At 36.0% G+C, this 27,159-nt stretch overlaps 2 protein-coding genes across 2 annotated transcripts; both read left to right on the forward strand.

Moving 5' to 3' along the window:
- Positions 1 to 783: 783 nt before the first annotated feature.
- LOC108993700 (SWR1-complex protein 4-like) lies at positions 784 to 16,129 on the forward strand. The gene is made up of 16 exons (XM_018968690.2): positions 784 to 1,140; positions 1,250 to 1,336; positions 9,914 to 9,979; positions 10,061 to 10,120; positions 10,232 to 10,288; positions 10,865 to 10,994; positions 11,162 to 11,229; positions 11,395 to 11,487; positions 11,587 to 11,634; positions 12,775 to 12,954; positions 13,191 to 13,301; positions 13,393 to 13,488; positions 15,222 to 15,293; positions 15,367 to 15,424; positions 15,550 to 15,584; positions 15,673 to 16,129. Exons 1-16 carry the CDS (start codon positions 1,033 to 1,035, stop codon positions 15,745 to 15,747), a joined length of 1,344 nt encoding a protein of 447 aa, XP_018824235.1. The 5' UTR covers positions 784 to 1,032; the 3' UTR covers positions 15,748 to 16,129.
- A 758-nt stretch (positions 16,130 to 16,887) lies between these two features.
- Positions 16,888 to 18,874, forward strand: LOC108993701. The gene is made up of 5 exons (XM_018968692.2): positions 16,888 to 17,291; positions 17,437 to 17,555; positions 18,007 to 18,195; positions 18,287 to 18,335; positions 18,416 to 18,874. Exons 1-5 carry the CDS (start codon positions 17,022 to 17,024, stop codon positions 18,527 to 18,529), a joined length of 741 nt encoding a protein of 246 aa, XP_018824237.2. The 5' UTR covers positions 16,888 to 17,021; the 3' UTR covers positions 18,530 to 18,874.
- Positions 18,875 to 27,159: the final 8,285 nt, after the last annotated feature.

Here is a 27,159-nt window from a genome sequence, read left to right on the forward strand (position 1 = left end):
AGTATTTTAAGTTGTTTGGAATGTAAAGTATTTTTAATAGTATGAGAATAGTTGGAAAGTGTTAAGGTATGTTGGCTACCGAAATATAGCCTAACCTTTACCTTTTCACTATAGAACAAGAGAGAGAAGACTGAAGTTACTAAGGATCTGTTTGGAAATATAACTATTCTCAAATATTTTTAGATTACTTTACTGTTATTTATAAACTATTGACTACTATTTAATTATTATTCTCACTATTTTTCACAAATTATTTGAGATAGTTTTAACATCCAAATAAAACCTAAATTGTATTAACATGCAAGTTGATAAAACTCAAGTAGGTGAGATAGACACATCAAAGAAGTTTTATATTATTTTTTCTTATATATTACCATAAGAATAAATACAATAAGATCTACTAATATTTATAGAAAAATGCTAAGTTGCTTGCTGATTTTGTTATATTGATTTGACGTCTTGTATGTTTTAATTTTTTTTAATGTTTAAAAAATTGATCACCAGTAAATATGTGTATATTTTTTTAAGTATTTAAATAAATTTAAAACTATTTAAAAAAAATGCACTGCAGCACTTAGCATTGTCCATATTTATAATGAAAAATTCTATTTATCATTTTCACATACGATATATTATATATTTTTTTTATTTTTTTATTTTTTTATTTTTTTATTAGTATATAAAAGATGAATAAAAAAATTCAATAAATTTCAAAAGAATAAAACGGAAAAAAAAAAGTTTTTAAATTTTTTATCTCTTGAATCCTCGAGCTGAGGCAACACTTCAAGGTACCACTCGTTGTTGCCTGTTAGTCACCCGCAGGGAAACCTCGCAAGCCACTACACAGTTCATCCATCTTTCTGCCCCAAGCTAATTTCGCGCTCGAAAGATGCGATCCATTTGATTCGAACCGAAACCCTAATCTCCCAATCCAAGCCTTCTGGAACAAAAATTACCCGAGCTGAACCTGAAGCATCCTAATGCGCTGTGAATTTGAAAAGCCCTAAAGTTTTTTGGGGATTTTCTCCGTAAATGGATGCCAAGGACATTCTGGGCTTACCCAAGAACTCAGTAACCCAAGAGAAAAAATCTAGACCCCAGAAGGACTCTCAGCGAAAACCCGATGGAATTTCACGTGAGGTATGTCTGCAAACATAGTATGATTTTTATATGTGCGTATGCGTGTGTGGATTGTGATTCTTTTTGCTTAGTTTTGGTGAATTTAGCTAACAGTGTTTCGGGGTTGCAGGTGTATGCACTTACGGGTGGTTTGGCGCCTCTCATTCCGGCGATAGAAGCTTCTCAACTGAAAAAACGACCTCCATCGGACGAGAAGGTTTTTATGTTTATTGATTTCTGATATTGCTTATATAGTCTAGTTTTTTATAATTGTGCTAGATATAGTGTCCTGGAGATGATCTTGAATCAGCTTTTTTTTTGCAGTTTTCTTTTTTTTTTCGCATACTTGGAGTTGGGTTTTATGCTTAAAGCCTCATTGTTGTGTTCGTTAATTTTTTGACATTGGATCTTAGATATGTTATGTTTGTTCTTGTTTCTGTTGAATTGAACCAAGAGTAACCCATAAAACATTCTGTCTGTTGGAGGGCGAGTGATAATCAGTTTAGGCAGGACTCCGTTCGGACTCGGTATCGGGGATAAGGATTGCCTTGGAAGCAAGCTACAGCTACCTTGAATCAATTAATAAATAACCATGAGCAGCTACTATACTATAAGTTTCTTCCTCTTGTCAGAATACGTAATATGCATTAGTTTCTGTGGTTTCCCTGATCAATTGGGGACAGATACTGTAGTAGCCACAGATTTATTATGCGAGAATTTGGGTTATTGCAAATTCGATTTCCTGTTGTGTAACAACTCAAGGAAAACTCAAATGACATGAGTTTATACTTGGAAAGAACTAGTCAAGGTTATAATGTGAACCTTAGAATAATTATGAAGTCTAGTTCCACCTAATAAAAGCATTCACATCAGCCTCTTCAAAATTTTGGCTAAATTTTAGATATAAAAAATCACTTTTCTGTTTAGTTATAATTTTTATTTTTAACTTTCATATTTTCACAAATCATCTATTTTAGTCGAATTTTGAACTATTCATCTATTCATGATGGTTGTATCTAAATTTTTTTTTGTCTCTTCCCAAGGGTTATATATATATTTTAAATAAGTAAGAAGAAATTTTATTGATATTGAAATAGGTATAGCCCAAGTACATAGGAAGTATTCATGTGACTACCTAGTTAGGAACCCAATGGTTATATTTTAAAAGCCTAATGGCAGTGTTGTTTTTTTTTTTTAAAAAAAATTCTCTTCCAAACAGTAGCATTATTAAAAATTGTCCAACGTTCTTAACTCCTAGGGGTTGGCTCAAGTGGTAAAGGCCTTGGGCTTGGGGGTATGCTCCCCCCAAGTCTAAGGTTCAAATCTCCTTTGGTGCAACCAATCTCTAAGGGCCATCGGACTGGGGAGTTTTCTCCTGGAATTACTCGAGGTGCACTTGCAGGAAAGTCCTTGCCGTGGGTCTGTGCACCCCTGGGATTAGTCGGGATGCTGTTTCCTGACACCCGTTGCCAATAAAAATAAATTGTCCAACGTTCTTATGAAGCTGAACACCATCTTGATCTGTATGTTACCTCGGTTTCCGAGACTTCTAAGTCCCCAAATTTTTACTTATCAAAAAGCATAATTAAAAATTTGTCTTTTCCGAATGACCATATTTCAAAACATTTTTCTTTTCCCAACAGTCATATTTAAATTTTTGGGTTTTTCCAAATGGTCGTATTAAAAAAAAAAAAAAGCGGAAGTGCAGGGAGAGAAATGTCAAGAAGATATTGGAATATCAATTTGGAAGAGATGATGGAAGCCAGGGTTCATTTTGGTCATGGTACTAGTAAATGGCATGTACGCTCAATCCGTTTCTTGTCGGGTTTTTCCAAATAGTCATATATTGGTATGAGTATTGCAATTCTAAGGCCTCGACACCATATAAATGTTGCTTATGTGTCATAATTTGATTTAAAAGATAAATTTTAAAGTTTCTGGCTTGAGAATAAAATAATTCATTTTGTTATAAATGAGACTACACTAACCAGCAATCAAAACAAATCATTTTTTTTTAGTCAAAGTTAAACTTTATTAATAGGAAGAGGCATAGCCCAAGCACATAGGAAGTATACACATAAAATGCCTAAGTGCCACTAAGCACTAGTGAGGGATACAAGCAAATCATGAAAATTGTCCTCTTCACAAATAATGACCGAAGCCCAAGAAAATAAAGTATTATAAAAGAATCTCTTTAGCTCATCCAAGGAACGCTCCCAATCTTCTAAACACCTTGTTTCTCTCCATTCACAAACACCACATAATACAAAGGGGAATCATTTTCCCCACAGTGGCAATGTGAATATTTCCCCTAGTATCTGTCCTTCACTAAGAAAATCCATAACTCTTCCAGGCATAACTGAAGCCACACCAGTCCAGTTAAAGATCTCATTCCACAAGGACCGAACCATCTCACAATGTAACAAAAGATGATCCACGGATTCTCCATTTTTCTTACACAAAATATACCAATCCATAATGATGAGACCATGTTTCCTCAAATTGTTAGTGGTGAGCAATTTCCAAGAGATGCAATCCATACAAAGAAAGCAATCTTAGGAGGGACCTTACACTTCCAAATAGCCTTCCAAGGAAAACAACGATCATTAGAGAATCACAAGAGAACCTTGTAATAGGAGTGCACCGAGAACCTTTTACTCCCAAGAGGAATCCAAATCATCCTGCGACATATCATACAAAGAGTTGAAAAAAATCAGCAAACATTGCAAGTTCCCAATCATGAGTCGCTCTAAAAAAACTGACATTCCAATGGAAAGAACCATTAGAACACACCAACAAGTCAGCCACCACAGCCTCTTTATCACTAGAAATCTGGTAAAGAGAAGGAAAAACATACTTAAGCGCCCTTGCACCACACCAAACATCATGCCAAAAATAAACACCATGATCACTTCCAACTGAAAATCTGAAAATGTTAGAGAACCTCTCCCATCCGGAACGAATATATTTCCATAATCCCTCCCCATATGCCCCCCTAACTTTATTTGAACCCCCCCCCCCCCTCCCCCCTTCTCTCGCTCCCATATTTTGAATCTTAACAACTCTCCACAAACCTTACCCTTCTCTATATCTCCACAACCATTTACCTAAAAGTGTTTTATTGAAGGTCCTCAAGTTACGCCCCCCCAAATCACCACAAGTTACTTTGGAGAACTTACTTTATCCCAACCAACAAGACTTTATCCCAACCAACAAGATAAAACTTGGCTTCCTCCCCAATACCTCCCCAAAGGAAATTACTAAAAAATTTCTCAATACGAGATGCCCCACCTGCAGGTAGCGGAAATAAAGATAGAAAGTATGTTGGGAGGTTAGATAAAAGTACTTTTGATAAGAGTTAATCTACCACCCTTTGACAAATAATTTTTTTTCCCCATCTAGCCAACCTTTATCAATCTTTTCTTACACACCTTCCAAAATAGAGTTCGTCTTGAAAGCAGCTCCAATAGAAGGTTAAGATATTTCAAGGGTAGTGATGAGATCTTATAGCCCAAGATGTTTGCCAAGCCCTAAACATTAAGCGTTGTGCCCACGAAAAACATTTCAGACTTGAAAAGATTCACCTTAAGGCCCGAAACAACTTCAAAACAAAGCAAAAGTGCTCTCAAATATTGAATATGACCACGGTTTGGCTCACATAATAGTAAAGAATCATAAACAAAGAGAAGATGAGAAATATTAACACCTCCCATGGAAAAACTAGAAAGAAAACCTCCATCAATAGCTGCACTCAACATATGATCGAGTGCATCCGTCACAATGACAAACAAAAAAGAGAAAAAGAGGATCCCCTACAGTTGTTAAAAAAACCCCTTCGGTGCACCATCACCAAAACGAAAACAAACACTAGAAAATTCCTAGTTAACATGATCATATGCCTTCTCCATATTTAATTTACAAAAGATCTCAGGTGTTCAGCCTTGATTCTACAATCCAGACATTCAATCGAAATTAGAACCGAATTCAAGATTTGTCTTCCCTTCACAAAAGCATTATAAGGTTTTGATATGATGCTACTCATAACGGCACTCATTTGGTTGGCAAGAACCTTAGAGAGTATCTTGTACACCCCATTAACAAGATTAATGGGTCGAAAATCCTTCACCTCCATTGCCCCCACTTTCTATAAGGGCAATAAAAGTCACATTAAAACTTTTTTTTGAATTTTCCAAAAGAAGAAAATTCTTGGAAGACCTTTATAATATCCTCACCAACAACATCCCAACAATCATGGTAGAAAGCCATAGAATACCCATTCAGACCCGGAGCTTTATTCTTAACTATCCTATGAATCACTTGAAAAACTTCATCCACCTCAAAAGGTCTCTCCAACCAAATAGAACTTGACTGATCAATAATGTCGAAGGGCAAACCATCAAAATTGGGCCTCCAATAAATTTTTTTTGTAAGGAGATCTTCATAGAAGTTGACAATATGACCCTTAATAGCATCATGATCCAAGCAAACCTGTCCATCAACCTGGAGCATCTCAATCGCACTATTCCTTCATTGAGAATTAGCCACCTGATGGAATATTTTAGTACATCTAGCCCCTTCTTTCAACCAAAGGGCTTGCGATTTCTGTCTCCACGATATTTGTTCCATTAGAAGCACCTTTTCAAGCTCCATCGTGAGAGAGAGTTTCCTGCAAAACTCTCCAAAGACATTTGAGTGCTCACCTCCCTATTCTCCAAAACCTGTAAATCCTTGAAAAGGGACTGTTTTTGATAGTCAATATGTCCAAAGACATTTGCATTCCACATCTTCAAATCCCTCTTCAATGCTTTAAGTTTCTCAGCCAAAATAAAACTTGGTGAGCCCTCTAAAAGATACGAGGACCACCACAACCTTACTTTATCCACAAAACCTTCAACTTTCAGCCACATATTTTCAAACTTGAAATATCTCTTACCCTCATGAATGCCCGCACAATCTGGAACGATATGGAAATGGTCCCAACATACCCTAGCTAATCTCTTCTATAGCAAAGTAGAGTTGTGAGCCTCCCAAGAGGGAGACACCAAAAATCTGTCCAAACGGGACTAGGCGCGATTATTGGACCAAATATGCGTACCACCAACAAGTGATAATCCACCAAATCCATATTGAAGGTAAATTCAGAAAATCCATTCGTTGCACGACTTTGCCGGGCTTCTCCTGATCTTTCACTAATGAACTGAGTGATATTGAAATCATCACCAATACACCAAGGTAGTTTCCACCAAATGCCCACACCAGCAAGCTCATCCCATAAATCCTTCCTTTTATTGTCCACATTTGGCATGTACCCAACAAAAGCCCAACTAAAACCATCAACCATATTCTTATAAGAACATGGCACCATAAAATTTCCAATGCACTCCTCAATAGACTCAACCACCCTCTTATCCCACATAATAAGAATACCCCGGGACGCACCATTGGAAGCAAGGTAAACCTAACCCACAAATGGGCAGTCCCATAAACTAGTAATAATGCTTCAATCAATGAGTTCAAGCTTGGTTTTCTGCAAACAAATAATGTCCAATTTCCAATGACGTAAAAGATTCTTAATCTGAAGACCTTTTTGGGATCATTGAGACCCTGAATATTCCAAGAAAGTATTTTAGGCTTCATGGGAAAAAACAAGCTTTCCCTTAGATCTACCTCTACTAGTACTTCCCTCTTGGCCATCATAATTAATCAAACAAGTGAGTCGCTTAAGCTATCTATTTTTTTCTAGAAGCGGATTTAGGAGATAAAGTGTGACCTGCCTCAATAGTAATGAGTAGTGCCTTAAATTGCTCCTCAAAGCCCTCACAAGAAATCCCCACTCAAATCGGGATTTCCTTCACTTTCTGAATCACCCAATCCGAAGATAAACCACCTGTAGAAGGCAAAGGAGACAAGGTGCATAGCGGAACTGGATCCACCTCATCCTCCCTAGACACTAGTTGAAGATTACGACCAACCTCCTCAGTCTTAGTCAAGGTACATAAAGCCACTGACATCTCCCTATAGAACCCCAGACCACTCTTGACACCAACCTCTTCCCCATGGATTAGTTGAGGTTCTCTAGAATCAACACTGTTAATCACCACAACATTTAGAGGAACAGAGTAGAGAAGCTCCCTACATCCCGATATTGAAATATCCTCCAGCGGAATAGCCACAGACAAAGGCCTAATAGTGATGACAGTAGCATCACTAACAAAAGAAGACAAAGAAGGAACAAGACCTAAAGAGGGAAGATCAACTTAGACACCCGTCAGATTGCGAGACACCAGAGGCACGATTGTGGTCTCTTCCACCCACGATACATTCGGAAGCCCAGAACAAGGAGAGAGAGTCTCTCGCTACACATTAGAACCACCCTCACAGAGCGTTGATGTCACAGAGTGGGAGGCCGAGTCAAATTTCAACATTAGTTGAAACACAAGCATCCCGCAATACCTTATTGAAGATCTCGTTTGTCTGTGTCAGAATCAGCGGGATGAAGATGGGCAAGTGATCGGAACAATTCATTGACAAGGTCTTGGACAGACCCAGAAGCGGTGGGCCATCCATCAACGAGCTAGGCCCCTGATTGGAAGAAGAGCCCCTGTCGTGTTTAGCCCTCCTCCACACAAGCCATGATACTATCTTTGGCCCAACCCCCACAAAGTCTTTTTCTTTACCACCACCATTCGGCCCCTTAACAACTGGCCCTGAGTAGAGGCCCTGTGAAATCGACTCAGAAGAAACCGAGAAGCATGGGTCAAGAAAGGCTGAGCCCAATGAAAAAGTTAGCCCAAATCCACTTTAGATAGTGAACATTTGATCTTCTCCTTCACCTCTAGCAATTCCATTTTCATAGCCAATAAGAAGCTTTTCTCATCATGATTCTCAGGCGCAACACCATTGGGAAGTGGAACACAGCCAGCCGTAGCCAGAGGATGTTCAACCTGAGTGGTTGAAGGACCGGACGCAGTACGAGACGACTCTCCGCTTCTCCCTGAATCATTGGATGACGACAATCACCTAAGAAGCCGAAATAGTCACAGCCTAACCAATGCTGCCTTGTACGGCAGCGCCTGATCGAAGGAAGAGCCCGACAATGTCCTTCGGCCATGGGTTTGCCCTCCTCTCCTATCGGTTGACCCTCCTATAGAAGATACTACTCCTCTGTTTCCATCTACCAGAATAGGGGAGGGTTGCCGGCAGAAATCCCTTAACGTACGTGCAATGCAAACCCACCCTCTACCTTAATTTCCTTCGGGTAGAACCATAACACCACGTCTACCACCTCTTCCATACACCTCGAGTGACAAGAAACGACCAAAAGAATTCTCCTGATGCTGAACTAAGAATATACGATTTCCTTCTTGAATGGTTTTGAGAAATTCCTTATGGTCTTCCATCAAAACGCAAGCCTCCACTATGTTGACCAACCAAGCCTCAACTCAATTTCTAAAAGATATGGCCTTTGTCAATCGCTTGCCCTTCTCGGTAATTTTGAAAACCCCTTGTCCTCAATGGAAAATACAAACAACTTTGCATCCACCCCTAAACTCCACATCTTAACCACACGCTAGTTGAAGAACAACAAAGATAATAGGAAGAAGGACAAAAACAAACTAGATGAAAAGAAAAAGGGAATGAATAATATTATTTGAATAGCAAAACGAAAGAAGAGATTACTTCCGGCAAGAGGCGCCGGAAATAGGATGAAGTGTCATGAGAGAGGGAAAGAGAACCATCTAAGCTCATCCAATGAGTGTTCCTAGTCTTCAAAGCTCCTACCATTCCTTTCAAGCAAATACACCACGAACATAGAGGAATCATTTTCTATACGGTTGCAATTTTGGGGTTACCTTGAAAACCTCTCCAATAAGCCAGAAGATCCACCACCCTTCTAAGCATCACCCATTCAATTCCAATCTTATTAGAAATCTCATCCCATAAAATCCTATCCACCTCACAGGTTTGTCAAATGTTAGTTAAATCTAACCTTTGAAGAGCTAGATGCGAGTGCCCTAAGGAACCAATGGGACTTGGTACTCAGCATACCTTTTCATACCCATTCTCTTCTATCATTCTTTTCCTACCCATCGAAGGATTTAGCAGGGTGCTGCAGTCTCTCCTACTCAAACTTTTAGATGCCCTTGCCAAGTTCCATCTCACATTAAGTGCCCCAACTCCATATGGTGTTATCACATCAGCTCTCATACCATCTTTAATGACCCAAGGAAAACCTAAGCCACATCTGGGTAATACTTCAAAAAGGGTTGTCAAGAATGATAAACCCAGTTTCACTCGATAAGGAATCAATATGAGACTTGGCACTCAATGCACCTTTATCATACATCCCCCTCTATCATTCTTGTCCCACCCGATGTGGTATATTGGAGTGTTACAAGTTGTTAGCTGTAACTTGGGATTGACTAAGCTTTTTCCTACCCAGGTCATTCAATTTGCAAGCATAACTAGAAGGTTGATGCTGTATAGTATTTTGAATTGGGAAATATGAGGAATTTCAAAAGTTGACTACTGGTTCTATGCTATTATTTAAGTGAAGATAGATAAGATAGATGTACAAGAATATTTCTTGATTGTGATGGCTTTGCATCTTTCCCACTCATTTGCCTATAGGTTAAATGATAATATTATATTTGATGTTATAATATGTGCGTTTCTATGTTGTTTCTGTTTCTTCTTCTTCTTCCTCCTCCTATGTATATACACACATACATATATAATGTTCAGTTAATATTTTAGAATATAGTTTCTAACAAATTTGAGATTCTTCCTCCAGATCACTTGGCAGTGGCTTCCTTTTACAAATTCTGCTCGGAAAGATAATTTGCATCTTTATCACTGGGTAGGTTTTCATATGTCAGCATAATTTTCTCTTCACTGAACATTACTGCATAGTTAGTATTAAAGTTCTTTTGCATTGCAGGTCAGAATTGTAAATGGTGTTCCACCAACTGGTGACTATTCCTTTGCCAAGTACAACAAGGTATACTCTGCTATCCTTTCATTTTTTTTTTTTTGGTTCACTTCTAAACATGTGCCATTAAGACCTCTCTTTCGTATGATTGAATTTGTTGACTTATGTGATGTGGTGCAGTCTGTTGACATTGTCAAATACACAGATGAGGAGTATGAGAAGTACTTGACTGATCCTGTATGTATCCATTTAAGATTGCATTTGTTTAATGTTTTTACTCTACACCAAAAAAGATACCTATAAAAAAGAAAAAAAAAGTTATGCCACAAATGTACAAAAGATACCTATAAAAACAATTATGCCGAAAAAGTGGATATCAATGGAAAAAGTAATATTCTAGTTTTCGTTCTTCGTGCCATGCTGTTGCTTTTAAATCTTATAGAAGTGTTACATGTCATTCATACTCACAGCAGTTTTAATTGCAGCGTTTAAATTCTGGACCTGTCAGATATAATCTATGAAAGATTAGAATATACATATTTTGTCACTTATAAAAAAAAATGTATATATATACATATTTTGTGATTTGCATCGTAGATTTGGATTTAGTGATTCCAGCTATACGTCATTTTTCAATATTTTAGCTCAAATTCTCACGCCGTGTGACTTCTATTGTGCTTATTTATTTGTGGCTAGGTATCGGAGGATATGATACTGTATTGGCGTTTGTATTTCTAGTCAATTTGTTTCTATTTTGTGGCAAAATGTTCTGGATCTAGTACCTAAATTCTTCACTCATATTTTCATTGGCAGATGTGGACCAAGGAGGAGACAGATCAGTTGTTTGAACTGTGCCAAAGTTTTGATCTCCGCTTTATTGTGATAGCTGACAGGTTCCCATCATCTCGGACTGTGGAGGAATTGAAGGATCGTTATTACAGTGGTATTGATTGCACTCTGTTTGTTTCACTTTGATGCTGTTGTTGACTTTATAGTTCAGATTTATGCTTGTGTCGTTTTGCATACAACTTCTGGGAGAAATTATCATATATATTCTTTCAGAATATCTTGACTGTTTTTCTTGATAATTATGGCATTTGCTGTGCACAGTGGCTCGAGCTATGCTGATTGCTAGAGCTCCATCTCCTGGAGACATCTCTGGCCACCCTCTTGTTAAGGTGTGATAGCTTTATTAATGCAATATATACATGAAAATCTATCTAGGGTTCCTAAGTTATTCTAATATTATCATTTCCTTTAGTTGACTATGTTGTTGCTTAAATTTGAGGTCTGCTGTATCACAGCATTGTTCTATTTTAGTATCTTGTTCCTCTTTGATATAGGAGCCTTACAATGTTTCACTAGAGACAGAACGAAAGCGAGCATTATCTATGGTCCTCTCTCAAACAAAACAGAAAGAGCGAAAAGAGGCTGAGGTTTAAACCTTTATATACTTTCTAAAATCTCTTATGCATTTCTGAGATCTTGTTATTGAATAACTTGGTTTGTTGGTTATCCAATGTCCCTTTCTTCAGGTTCTTGCTGAAGCAAAAAGAATAACTGAGTCACGGATGGTTGCAAGGGTAAGGTGTTAAGATAGATATTCTAGAATGTCTCTTTTTGTAACTGGTGACTTCCACAGTTATGGATGAAAGAGGATATACATTTACCTAGATTATTACATTTAAAAGTAGCTAACTCTTAGGTTTAATTCTCATATTTTTTAACTTGCCATTAACCCTGATGGTTGCACTTTGTTTCTCAGAAGTGGTCTGTGTGTTACATTGAAAGCCAGTTGCTTGAAGTTCCACCATATTGGGTGAGAAGTAGGCAGCTTTATGCTACTAAGATGCTAAAGAAGCTGGCTTCATAGTTGTACCTTAAATGCCTCCTTTCAGTCTATATAAGCTTTACACTTCTAAGATGATAAAGAAGCTGGCTTCACAACTGCACCTTAACTACTTTCAGTCTACATGCTTTTCTTCTAGACTTTAGAGCCTGCCTACCAAAATGTTTCAATTGTACCTCTTATGTTTATTTTCTTCTACCACCTGTGGGTAGCCCAAGTGGTAAGGGCGAACTTGTGTGCATGTGCCCCATGTCACAGGTTCGATTCCCCTTGGGATCAAACTGCGATTCAAGTGGGAGGCCATGGCGGTGGGTTGCTATGCTAGTCTCCCCGGGGGTTTAGGTTCCATGGGTGAGTCCTAAGGACTTTGCCGTGGGGTGGTTTCCCCGTCATTAAAAAAAAAGTGTATTTTCTTCTATCAGGAACTATATTACATGAATTGAAACTAGTTAATTGATTACTGCTGAGATTGAAATATGGGAGAGAATTTTCTAGTGAATGGTTACCAAGTGTTTATAACATAGAGGTAAACTTTTATCCATGTATAACTATATTTCATAAGCTTCCTAGCGTTACCTTTTAATCAGATTCTACATGTTCCCTCCTTGATGGAACCATCACTTAACACTTCTGCTGGTGACCATGAATGGAATTCAGCATCCAATTGCTTAATCATCTTTGTTGTAGCTAGTAAGTGTTGTGAATGGTTGTTAACGTGTCTTTTGTTAGAGGGTTATAGCTATCATGTTGCAAGAGCTTAATTTATATGTAATACTGTAAATGAAGGTCTGTCTGTTTGTATTGGTATGTGTCCTTGTGTGTGCTTGAATGTGTTCTACAGGTCAGTATATTTATTTGGTTTTCCATTGTTCAGGGAGCTGAAGAGTCTGAACTGCCTGTCCCATCAAATGCTGGTCCAGAAAGTGCTGAGAGGGCTGCTGCCATTCCAGGTGATACTGTATCACCTTCGTCCAATGTTCAACATCCCTCTGCAGCAGTTGCACCTTCAACTATAACAGTGGACAATGCCTCTATTCTAGCTTCTCTTCGCATGGTATAATTAGTAGTCCATTCATCAGTTATGCACTCACATTCTCCCTGTGTGTCTCTCTGTGTGTGTTGGCTTGTATGCACACAATAATGTCAATATAGGTTGGCTTTTAGTTTTTATGGGCCGGTGAGCTTGCAATTCAACTTTTACTTTTTATGATATTATGTAAATAACTGTTTGTACCTTGCTTCTCTTTCTGTTGCCAAATATATCCACACATGAAAATTTTAAATTTTCAGCTTCGGGTCTATCTAAGAACATATGCACTTGATCAAATGGTGCAAGCTGCAAGCTCATCTGCTGGACTTAGGACTATAAAGCGGGTCGAGCAAACTTTACAAGAGCTTGGGGTTTGTTTCTGCTCCCTAAATTATTGGTGCTGTATGTATACTCATTTCCTTGTCATATCATATATCGGTGGATTGTTAATATCTTTGCCAGGTCAATCTGAAACCAAGAGTTCCAACCAAAGCTGTTTGTGCAGAGCATCTTGAATTAAGAAGAGAAATATTGACTCTACTGAATCTTCAGAAGCAGGTACTGCACTTGTTCAATTCTTTCACTTTTTTTTACATAAACATTTTCTTAATGCCCTGGTCAAGTGTCCTCAATTTCTAAATCTAGTTATTTCTCTGATTTGAATTTCTTAATGACCCGCACAAGTGTCCTCTCCACATTTTCTAATCCTCTATCAAGTTCATGTGCCCTCTTATTTTTCTTGTCGTGAAGACTAATAGCAATTGGGGCACCTTGCTGATATGTGTGTGTGTATATATATATATATATATAAATATTTGATTGGGCTGATGTCTGAAGCAAGTTCATGATCATCTCCGTTTACTTTTAGTGGTTGGGTTGTTAAAGTTCTACAGTTGCTAGCTGCTACCAGATATTTCATAGCTTGGACATATCGATTCATCATTCAGGAATTGATTGCTGATGTAAGGATCCGACTTAAAAACTACTATTGGAAACTGAGTCATCTTATTTTGGTTGGCAATGCCTACCAACCAACTGGTTTCTTCAGGGGGGAAGTTGGTAATAACTCTGGTTATTTTTTCATGATTTTGTTGGTCATATTTGGGGGTGAAGAAGTTTTGGTCCGGACCGGAAAAACCGACCAGACTGACTGGTCCGGACTGAAACTGTGAGTGATCAGTTTCGGTCCCACAGATGGTGGACCGAATGGGTTTCGGTCCAGTCCCGGCCCCGGGGTCTATGATTTTTGGACTGGACCGGACCGGACCGAAACAGACCTAATTAGTATATATATTTTAAAAATATTTTTATATATTATATTATTTTATATAGTATTTGTATAAGTTAATAATGTAATTTTCATCTAATCTATTATTATTGACTATATAAAATGTTAAATAATATATGCTATCAATTAATAATGTATCATAAATCATATGATAATGTATGTAGATACATAATACATTAATACATACTTTACTATTTACACTTAATTAAAGTAATTAAGTAGTTTTTTGTAAATACCTAAGTTGCAAGCAAGCATGAATAATCTATGTACAATGAAATTATTTGATATTCATTAACCATATATAAAATATATGACACTATTAATAATTATGCATACTAAAGAGTAAAGTCTAAGTTAGTAAGTAGTAACTATCAACATCATAAATATAATTATAGTTTGAGTTAGTTACATAATCCACATTAATAATTCACTTAATTTTAATTTTAGTCATTTAAATAATTTTTTTTATTAATTTCTTTGCAAAAAAGAAACAAAATAACAAAATAAATGGCCGGACCGAAGGACCAATAGCTAACGGTCCGGTCCATTAGGGGTGATCAGTCCGGTCCAGTCAGGGAAAATGATGGGTCCATCCCCCCAGACCGGACCAGACCGATTTACACCCCTAATCATATTCTTACGGTATCGATGGTTCAATCTCCAGTTTCAAAAACATTCATGGATAGATCTACTTTTCCAGCTGCTGCTCAATCATTCCATTTATCTGGGGTTAACCCCATATGACCAATTAATCTTTGAAACTAATTTCCCACCCCAATCGAAATAAAATTAGGAGAGCACATATTCTAATACTAATAGTTGACTTATGGTCAGAATTTAAAACTACTCTGGTAGGGCATGAGTTATATTTTGTAATTTACTCTATCAGCCTTGTATAGACGTTGCACTTTTTTATGGAAATATATGTATGACATTAAAAAAGTGTTTACTTTTCGTCAATTATACAATTCCTTGGACACAATCATGAATGTTTGATATTCAGTTGCAATATAAGGAGGCAGAAGGTTCATCTTATCGTGATGGTTCTTATGCCGATACACCGGGCACACCTAAGGTAGTAATCTATTTTTTCTTCCTTGTTTTGGTTTGTTTCCATGTTGAGTTTGTGATTCCGGAACTCTTAACAGCATTTAAGCCATGGTGGGGATCAGGATCGGACATTTGTTCCAGACATGAGTTTTGCAGGTAATATTTGGACATTCCCATCTAGTTTTGAATTATGTATAATGCTTGATGGCATGGTTTTTTGCCTTACATATTGCGGTGAGTGTTGTGGTGATGATTCATTCTGTTTTCAATTGGGACTTCAGGGGAAAGGATTGGCAAAAGGGACCAGAAACGCAAGGTACACAGTTGTCTACTTAATTTTTGTCTAACATTTATTTTTGCCCCCAACTCTTGCTGAATTCTTTCTTTGTAATTGTACCTTCAAGGCGCCTGGAAGGCTATCAGAAGCTCCATTGCCTGCTCACAAAAGGCCTAGGAAATCAAAGGCAGCAGATCTATAAGCAACAAAGCAAATGAACTTTCCATGAAGTGGAATGCAGAATACATGTGAACGGTTTAGTGTAGAATGCAGAATTATGGCAGAAGGTAGTTTTGGTTGCAGAATCCTTCCAATGGGGAGCATAGGAGTTCTTTTGTTGGAAGCAGAAGTTGAAGCATCAATTCATGACCAACTCATGTTCCTTACAGGGAAGTTTAGTTTGTGCATCATCATGATTTGGTTTAATTTAAGCCGTAATGAGCTTAGCGACGAGGAGAATTCAGAGATCTTTTAAGAATGACAATTGTTTTGTACATAAAAACTAGTGTTTATCCCATGTGATGTAACAATGTTGCAGTTTCTGACCAATTTAAATTGATCCTTCAGCTTTTTAGTTTTTTTTTTTTTTAGTCTTGGAAATGGAATTTCTCTTACCCTTTGTCTGTCAGAATGTTTGAGGGGGTGGAGCCGTTCTCTCTCACTCAGCCCCGCCCCTCATTGAAACATGTTTGTATTATTTTCACCTTAGAATACAATACTGAAATAATATGACCAAAGTAAAGTACCCCCGATGATCCCTCCTTTGTTATATGGTACATTCATCAAGGTTTAGCCAGCCCATTCACAATAACTAGGACCAAACCAGCCTCTGATCGATTTATTCATGTTAACCATGAAATGTATCAAACCCACACGGTTATAAGAAAACTGCAGCTGGTTTTTGTTTTTTGTTTTTTCAAATTTTCATCTTGAACTATCAAGACTGACAATTGGTATCCTAAATATCAAAGAAAATTCTGAACCCTTATTCAAGAACTTGAGCATTGAAGTTGATGAAAAACAGAAACATATAGTATAATCGTAACAGTGAAATCTTAAGCAGGTTATAAATTGTCAATATATTGTAGTTTTGAATATCAATGGCCAAGGTTAATAAGTTGGGAGGTGTATTATAAAGTGGTAAGCAGGATACACAAATGTATTCTTTTTAATACCAAAACACAATGATTGTTTGATAATAGTCAGATTCTTGTGGTGATCCGAGGACCACGGTAGTATTTAGTGCTCTTGGTCTTGGATGGACAACGTGACGCAAGACCATTTTGTCATTTTCTTCCACCTCACCAATTCGAAAGAAGCACAGTTCAAAATATCTGATGCACTCTGTGGCCTTGAAATGATGTATTTTCTCCACTGTACCAGAGAACTGATCTTAATGCTGCCTTCAACTTGCTAAACCGAACTGACATTATAGCCTCCCAGGTGGTGCGTGAGTGCCAATGTCCCACAGTGAGAATGCAAGCCTTTGCTGCTTTGGGCTCCTCTTGCTTTCTTCACAATTCCCCTCACCATGCAAAGCCCAGGAATTTTGTGCTCAAACCGCATTGCAGCCTGAGAAAGCAGGAAAGAAGAAACCTTGAAACCAGTTGGCCTACCATTTCACTCTCGCTTTTTGGTTCAGGTTTCTTTCTGGGTCCCCTTATTGATGGACTTCATTCTGGGGTGAATCTTGTAGTATATGAAAGTGGCTCTATCAATATTGGTCCTCTCCACACAAACATCTGGGTAAAATTAAACTGAGCTTCTGAGCTCCATTTTAAATCTTCTTGCTGTTGCAAGGGTTTCTTTTCTTTTGATTTGGTTGAGAAGCCCAATTCTAAGCCAGGCTATTGATAGTTTCTTTTGTCCCATAATTTCTCGATGTTGTTAGGTTCCTTCCTTGCTTGGATTGTTTTACTGCACTGTTGGGTTGCTTCAACTCTTCTTGGATGAAAGGGTCTCGTCAAAGATTTCAGAGGGAAGCCTGGCTAAGTCAGCTGTTTCACTGTTGTGAGTACTCTTTCATCTCAAAGTTCTAATCATTTCCCAACTCTATCTACTATAAAGAAGTCCTGATACTTACAAATCAATGTATGAACACATCATTTATTGTGATACTCAGAACAGTTTGAATAGCAAATATTTTTTATGGTGATTGATATGATAAGTTTTCACATGAGTGAAATGTTTTAGTTTGTCAATAACTAAGCTTATAGATAGATTTTTAAAAAAAAAAAAAAACACAGACAATAATGAATATTCATGATAACGGATAACTTCCTATATAGGAGCGAGAAAACCCGATAAGATTCATAAAAGTGCATTGCAAAGTTTGTGGATATTTAAATGGTTCAGACAAAAACGAATACTCATGATCATGGATAACTGCATGCCTATTTTCCAGTTTGTGAACAAGCATGTATTGCCTGATATTAGCTACCGATGTCCTTGTTTAATTCAGAGCACTGGTACTATTTATCGAATTGAGTGCTGAACTCTATAAAGCTGGAGTAGCAGACAACATCGAGGCGTACATATTATTTGCAGCAGCAGAGTTGATCTGGTTTTCCCTGGACAGGACATGGCTTGGGTTCACTCTAGCATGCATTCTTGGCATTTGCTGCCCTCTGGCTGAGATTCCCTTAATGAAGTAAGTCTCTCATCTTTCTCATAGATTTGTTATCAATCATTAACCGGAAAATCTATCTTTGTTGATGAATCTGTCTGGTGTTCATATTCAGGTTTCACCTTTGGTATTATCCACAAGCAAACATAGAAATCTTTGGCCAGGTATTGACATTAATAGAATCACCGAGATTTCCATAAAATCTTCATTCTTCTGAGAGATTTGAGGTTTCTGTTATGTGCAGGGTCTAGTCAGCTGGACAGTAACTTGCTATTTTGTTTACACACCATTTCTGATCAATTTATCACGGTTGCTGAAATCTAGGATTGCTGCTGACACAGACAATAAGTCTGCCTAGACAACTATGTTTGGACAGGCATTGTGCCAAAGTTTAAGAAAAGGCAACAAAGTCAAACTGAATAGAGTTTAATGTAGAAGTTCTTTTAGATATCCAGGCTGACTTCCCCCACTTCCATTGCTTTAAATTCCACTCCTCTTCCTCCTCTGAACTTGGTTCCATTGCTCACTCACCTTTCCCTGAACACTCGTAGAGTTATCAATAAGTGCTGAACAATCTTTTTTAAGTGTTGGACTGTAAATATAGTGTAAGATACATATTCCAATATAAGACACAAACATTCATTCCCTTGCATGTATTGGTTTACTCATATATAATACAATTCTTGGACAAGTTGGCTTCAGCGATTGCAGATTCACCATGTCTAACAAAATGCAGAACATATAACTGATTAGCTATGCTTATGAACATTGATACTGTTTTCTAGTTATATTTGTGTTTGATTTTCTAGATAGCTATTGCTTTATAAAGATTTAGTACATGTTTGTTCAGCCATTGTAAGAGGTACTCATCCGTCAAAAGTGATGGTCATCAACAAAATTGGCTATCTTTCTCTTATTTGTATATATTGTTAATGCCAAAAATCGCACAAAGCCGGAAATATGAGAAAGAATCATTCGCGGCCCATGGTAACGATTCGGGCCTCGATCAGTGTGGATTGGAGCCACTGGTGACAATTCGGAGTGGTTGTACAATGCTCATACGTATCCATAGTAGTGTAGTGAATAGAAAATAAGTACATGGAATATAAATAGAGATGGAGACACAAATTTACGTGGTTCGGCACTGAGCCTACGTCCACAAGTCGTTTGGAGAGAAAATCCACTATAATGAGTATTTTACAGTCTCTCATTTCTCACTATACAATAGAGGTTGGAGACTCATTTTCTGAAGAAAGTCCTCTCTCAGGAGCTCTCGTTGTGAGGATGAAGAAGTTGAAGGACCCTCTTTCTCATCCATTTTGATCCTTTTTTATCCTTGCCTTAGGAGTGGTGATGAATGACAGCTTTAACCCACTTGCGTGTCTGACTTGTTTTCTCCCATTTCTCATTTTTCTCTCTTTCCATCTGACACATGCCTTCCCCTCTTGTATGGTCCCCATGCATACATGTCCTTTCCCTTTCTTATCCTCTTCCCATTTGACATTTACTTTTCATTTTCCCCTCATTCTCTCTTCCCACTTGCCTCTTAAAAGTGAGCCTAGCCCATTAAAAGGCCACCATTAAGAGGCAAGTGGGAAGAGAGAATGAGGGGACAGGGAAAAGTAAATGCTAGATGGTGAAAGGAAAAGAAATGGAAAAAGAAGCAGAAAAGGAAATGACATGTACGCATGGGGACCAGACAAAAGGAGAAGGCAGGTATCAGGAGGAAAGAGAGAAAAATGAGAAAATGGGGAAAGTAAGTCAGGCACGTAAGTGGGATAAAGCTGTCATTTCTCACCACTCCCAAGGCCAGGATAAAAAAGGATTAGAACAGATGATAAAGGGTCCTTCAGCTTCTTCAACCTCACGATGAGAGCTCCTCAGAGAAGACATTCTCTAGAAAATAGGTCTTCAACTTCCATTGTATAGCGAGAAATGAGAGACTATAAAATATTCATATTATATTGGATTTGCCCTCCAAACGACTCGTGGACGTAGGCTCAGTGCCGAACCACTTAAATCTATACGTCTTCATCTCTATTTGTATTCTCTATATTTATTTTCTATTCACTGCTATGGATGTATGTACGAGCACAAACCAAGAGTTGCTCAACCATGTAGTGAGTGACCCGACCACAATACATATTGCATGTCCCATGTAACATTCCAGGTCCTTCATCACGACGAAGACAATGTTCTATTCGCCCACAATACACACCTCGAGAGAAAATGAGCAGAAAATTGCCCAAAAATAGTTAAGTACACATCAATTCGAAGATGCTTAAAGACGGACAACTTCCCCCGCGGTAAACAGTCTTAGTTAAAAAAAAAAAAAAACAGAAAAACAGCAACCAGCAATGGACAAACTCGATCAAACCAAAATTGAAACAACAACTTCATCGCTTTGGTATTATCTCTCTCAAACTTGCCATTTAAATTTCATTTTTACTAATAAATTTGGTGTTTGGAGACTTTTCCTACAAGAACTTCTTGAGGTTCCACGAGAATCCTAGTGTCAGCACATCCCAAGAGCAAACTTTGCTTAAATCACCAGTAGGATGCTGGATGCTGGCTACTAAGCCTCACACTTCCACCCCTCTAAAATCTTAATCTGTCTTCATCATAATAGACTACTTAGTATTGAGCACCCAGATCTTCATCATTTCCAAAACATGGTTGCCTGCAAGACTCGCTAACACACCTCAAACTCTCGCCATGTTTGAGAGAAACGATTCATGCTTGCAAATATCACACTTGTGATTTGGATTATCTATGCTAATCGGTTTGACTTTTTTGAAGACACTTGATTACCAAGAGTCAATAGGCAAGATAAGTCACTCGACTACCCGACCTCCCTAGTGACGAGTCAATAGGTGGGATAGGTCATCAGATTGTCCAACCTCACTCACATCTCGCCGAGAGTCAACAGGCGGGAAAAGTTACTTGACTGCCCGACCTCCCTCATAAAGAGTCAACAGGTGGGATAATTAATTAGATTGCCTGATCTCACTCACACCTTGCCGAGAGTCAATAAGAGTGACAAGTCACTTGACTACCCGATCTCACTCGTACCTCGCCAAGAGTCAATAGGTGGGACACTCGACTGCCCGACCTCCCTCGTGACGAGTCAACAAGCGGGACAGGTCATCAGACTGTCCGATCTCACTCACACATCACCGAGAGTCAGCGGGACAGGTCATCAGACTGTCCATTCTCACTCACACATCATCGAGAGTCAACAGGTGGGACAAGTCACTTGACTGCCCAACCTGCCCGAGAGTCAATAGCCCAGCCCAACCCTAACAGAATTAATGTATTTTGTCTACAATGAATGAAACTTTGGCACCTATCTTAATGTATTTTTTTCCCACTTACAAAATAATGTAAGCATAAAACTGCATCTTCATTGTAATTGTGGAGCTAGAACAGCTCCGACACGCTCTCCTGCATGTTAGCCCAATGCTGCAGAAGTCTCAGCTGGGTTTGATAGAAAATTATAGGTTTGTGATATACCAATGACACAAGAATGATATAGTTGTGAACACGGAGATTAAACCATAAATTGAACAAACCGGTCTTTGTTTTTACCGTAAAATATTTGTCGTACATATCTTACTTCAATTTGTTGGTAAGATTCTTCTCTGCACTTCTCAAGTAATAAAATAAAATAATTATAAATTTAATAGAATATAAATTAATATAATTTGACGTTATACTTTATAATTATTTTATGATAAAATAATAAAATAAAATTTTATAATATTACATATCAAATTAAATTATGGAATATTATTTCCTAAATAGAATAGGTTATCTTGATATTGTTGAATTAAAAGATATGACTTATAATATAAGAATGGATATAATGAGAGCTATTGACAAAATTAGAGAATACAAAAATTTGAATGAATTAATGCTAATAGATCTGGCTACTATGTATGGGAGGTATCATATTTATTTAAGCAGAAAAGCTGCTATTAATGAACTAGAAGATTGGCTTAAAAAATTGAAAAATGCTACTTTGTCCACTCATTTTGACACTTTATGTATTTTAATTTTTTTTATATATTTTTTTAAAATGTTTTAAAATGATAAAAAAATGTGAATAACAAATTAAAAAATAAAATAAAATGTTGAATTTAGCTTAGCGGTTAGATTGAGCGGGATACTCTGGGTGGTAGAGTAGCCCGACTCTAAAGAATTAAATGAAGAACATTAGAGAAGTCATAATCATTTGAGTATTCTAGCTTTAAAAAAAAAAGTAAGAAATCTATAGAAACAAGATTTTAGCAAAAATATACCATCGAAAGGATAATGGATCATTTTAAGAGACTTGTGTTGGTAAGCCAAGGAAAATTCGATGGTTAGCTCATGGATGCTAGAAAGCTTTAAGGGTGGTCTTAGTGGTATTTCCTCAAGGATCTTAATTTATCCAATCTCTAGAAGATAGAATATATTTGTTTAATTTTCTGAATCAATGAATTTCTTATCTACAACATATTCAACTAGGTCTTCTGTAAGTATACCTGTAGAACCAAATTATATTAATCAAGAAGATTATAATATAATAAATATAGAAAAAAATTTACAAGATTTGAAAATCCCTCATATTCCAAAAGATCAAATATATAAACAATCTACTTTTTCTTCTAAATTATCATTCTTTACAAATTATTCAATTAAAACTATGGAAAAAATTGAGTTTAAATAATGATTATGAATCAATATAGTTAATGAACAAAGAGGCTATTAAACAACATACTAAGCAAAAATACTCATTTATGCATATTGAATTAGTATAAGTGGCGGTTAAACCACATACAAGAAACGGATTAAATGCTTCAGTCTTACTCTGTTTAAAAAATGCTACACATTATTATTATAATCAAGTACACCAAACTCTAGTATACATATTTCTAAGCAAACTAATTGGAATCAAATTAATATTCCTAATGAATGGAAATTAGATAATATAACCCTATTATCTAAAGTATAAAATAATGCTATTAATGATCTATAATATATAGACAAAAAAGTAGACGTATCAGTTCAAATATCTTTCCAACCTTTTAGAAGATCGTTTTGTTCATTATTCTACACCTACACCCTCTAGTTATCAAATGCATAGGTTTCTTTTCACTTCAGTTTCACAGAATAAATCCCAAGATTTGGATACCCAAATTAAAGGAGTTATTCCTAGAAATATTATAGATATACTTGTTTATACTATTAATACTAATATACCCTCTACTTCACATACTCATGAACAAAATAAAGAATCATCTTCTTTAACATATTCACAAATAGTTAGAGAAAATGCACAAATATACACCCCTGATAAAGAAGATTTTAAGATTAATAAAGATTATCTTGGTACCATAATCGGAAACCAGGAATTGAATATAAATATAGTAGGTGGTAATATAGAACATCTAAAGCAATTAATAAATATACTTGATTTTATTGAAATCATACTTACAAAGAAGATTAATTCACAAAGTTAGGAGTGGAAGACATGAATGTACAGAATTACAAGGAAATGATGTTTTTTCAAAATGATGGAGAAGGGAAGAGTATAGGATGATCCTTTTATTTTTTTTTCAAATGCCTTCCTTAGATTGCAAACTCTACTTCTATATACATCTAAATAGTAACTTTATACAGCAATGTGATAATGGAGGCTCAAAAGTTTTTTTTCTTCATCCGTCGGCAAGGATAATGCTGGAGCCTTTTGTCCGACTATCAGTAATAATTCTTTCTTTTGTCGAAAGTAATTTGTCTTGGTGCTTTGGCTTGTTCAGAGCATCAGTTGAAATGATCTTCTACATGATTTAGATAATCTTTACATTGTTTGGTTTGTCCTGGAGCATCGGCTGAAATAATCTTTACATTGTCTCTACGACATAATTCATGGATCATAATCCGAGAGATTTAAATCAAATGGATCTTGAGAATCTTGAGTTAATTGAATAGGTTAAAAAGAGGAGGTATGAGAAGGAGAGATCTGTTGAGCTGGGGATAATCTAGAGTGAGATTGACTCAATAATGGATCTTCCTCATCGTCACTATCTGAAACCTATGACATGACCTTAGTTAATTTCTTTACCTCTTTCTTACTAACTATTGAAGCTAATTGTGCTTGGATTCTGCTTCGATAAACCAATATTTCAGGGGCTTTGGTAATTTGGGAAAATATTTTTCCAATATGATCGTAATTGTATTTTTTTCACCATTTGATGGAAACTTAACGAGCCAAAAACTTAATGTTGTTGGAAGAAGGATGTGAGCTTATAACATATTTTCACTTCATAATCCAATTTAACTTTATTTTGAGAAAGAATAAAAGAAGAGAAAGGCAATATTTTAATGTGAGAGGATGATCTTCTTGAGATGAGAAAACCTTAAAGCTTTCTTGGAGTGGAATAGGAAAAATAGAAAATTCAGGTCTATAATATTCTCACCATAGTAGAAACTATTGTGGGAGTGCTGTAATTTCTTGTATTTTATCAAAATGAATTAACCAAGAATGACGCAAGTTTTATTTTGTTTATAAAATGTTTTTATTCATGCCTGTTGATAATCACAATAATTGAAATATGGAGGGTCATAAGGTTGAGAAAATCTTATAATAAATAAGGACTCTTACCCCATTGTTTTAAGGTAATAACTTGTTTAATGGTGACTTTATGAAAGACAATAATGAGGGGTGCATGAGGAGAAGGCTAGGGCTATAAATTGCAAGAAATTTATAGATGATAATTGAATATGTGTCCACTAGAATAAAATCATAAAAATGTTGGGTCTTCTTAATATTCTTTGGGATATAATGCCAGTTTGGCAAAAGAAAAAGATCTAAAAATCGATGAGGTTCATTAAATGTTGGATTTCAGATTCAATTGGGAAAACTGGATGCCAATTAGTTTAATAATGATGGAAGATGTAGAAGGTTGTAAAAGGAGTGGGGGACTAGTAATTTGAGGAGTCGAGGAGGAAAAAAGACAACTTTTGAATAGGTGGGTAATTCTGATGAAGATAATGGGGAAAATTGGTTGTGAGATGGCCTAATTGATGAAGGTAATATTCCCAACACTATATACGGCTCTGGAGTTGCAAAAGGATATGGTGAAGGATAAGGAAGAGATCCATTTTTCCATTATTTTTATAAACATTAGCAAGTATAATCATTTTTCGAAAATGATTTAATATTTCATATTCAGATAATCCATCAATGTTCCATTCATATAATACATATGGTGAGAAAACAAATCGTATTATATGTTATTTTTCCTCAAATTGTAAATCTGGCGGGATTGGCCTAGGATACAAATTTCGAGTAATTGAAACATGATATTTAGAGTCTCTTACAGAATATTTATTAGCATTATCTCATCTAATCTTATTAATCTGGAGGTCTATATTTTTAAATTGATTTTCAATATTATTAATTTTTTTTATTATAACTCATTAGGAGTATTTGTTTTGATTAATATATAAATATGTGATTGTTTATGAAAAGTAGAAGCAATATTAGTAATATTTAATTTTTCTAATTTATTAGATATTTGTTCTAATAAATCATTTTTATTTTTTAAAAAATAGTTCTTAAATGGGATGAAATTTCATGAGGTATAAACAAAAGTGTTTCCTCTACTTCCATAATTTTAGAATTAATAGGGGAAATTTTATTTTCAATTCTTTCAAATAATTTACTCATAGTTTGTAAATATAAATTAATATATTTGCTTTGTGGAATAATATTATCATGATTTTTTGTATCTATGACAGAATTGTGCTTTTTTAACGGTGAAGCTAATATTTGGGTACCTCTTTGGCTATATTTAATTGTGTCAAAATGAGAGTATTCATCATAAATTATTTGATCATTATCTTGTTTAGTTCATTGATTATTAGTTCTATTTATGATTGATAATTGGTTTGCTTTGTAGATTTCAAATCATGTAAAAAAATGTATTTTTAACTGAACTTTTTCTAAATATTCATAATATTTGTTTTGAATATCATCTCTATATTTGAGAACATTGAGAAGAATAACAACCTTTTTTGTTTATTTTCTTCCTCCATATTTCAATTACTATGATTATCAATAAGAATGGACAAAAATCTTTTACAAACAAAATAAAAAAATTGTGTCTTTCCTTGTTCTTTTAATTACAGCTAGGGGTGTAAAATTTTTAGTCCGGACAGGAAAAGCCGATCTAACTAGACCCCACTGAAATTTTTTTGGTTGGTTTCAGTCCTCCATTTGTGGGACCGAATGGGTTTCGGTCCGGTCCTGGGGTCTGTGATTTTTGGATTAGACTGGACCGAAACCTGTTGAACAATATATATATTTTTAAAAATATTATATATATAATATATTATTTTATATAATTGTATAAGTTAATTATGTAATTTTCATCTAATCTATTATCATTGACCATATAAAATGTTAAATAATATATGCTATTAATTAATAATATATTATAAATCATATGATAATTTATGTCATTATATGTGGATATATCATACATTCATACATACTTTACTATTTACACTTCATTAAAGTAATTAGATAAATTTTTTTTAAGATATGTAAATTGCAAGCAAGCATTAATAATATATGTTATTAATTAATAATATATCGTAAATCATCTAATAACTTATTTCATGATATGTAAATACATCATACATTCATATATATTCTATTATTTATACTTAATTAAAATAATTAGGTAATTGTTTGTATATAAATAATTTTAGGCTGAAATTGGGATAAAAATTAAAATGTCAAGACTTGGGCAAAAATCTGACTAGAAATGTCAACTGGGTTGAAAATATAAAACTAATCCATTTGGTGTTGGGTTAGACCGACCAAACCGATACTTAACGGTTTGGTCTGGTTCATAAGGAAATTCGGTCCGATTCGGAATGAGAAAAAGGTGGACCAAAGTGGTCCGGTCCGATCCCAAAAACACCTTATAGACCGAC

Source organism: Juglans regia, chromosome 8, assembly GCF_001411555.2.
Source record: "Juglans regia cultivar Chandler chromosome 8, Walnut 2.0, whole genome shotgun sequence".
In the NCBI taxonomy this organism is placed as follows: domain Eukaryota; kingdom Viridiplantae; phylum Streptophyta; class Magnoliopsida; order Fagales; family Juglandaceae; genus Juglans; species Juglans regia.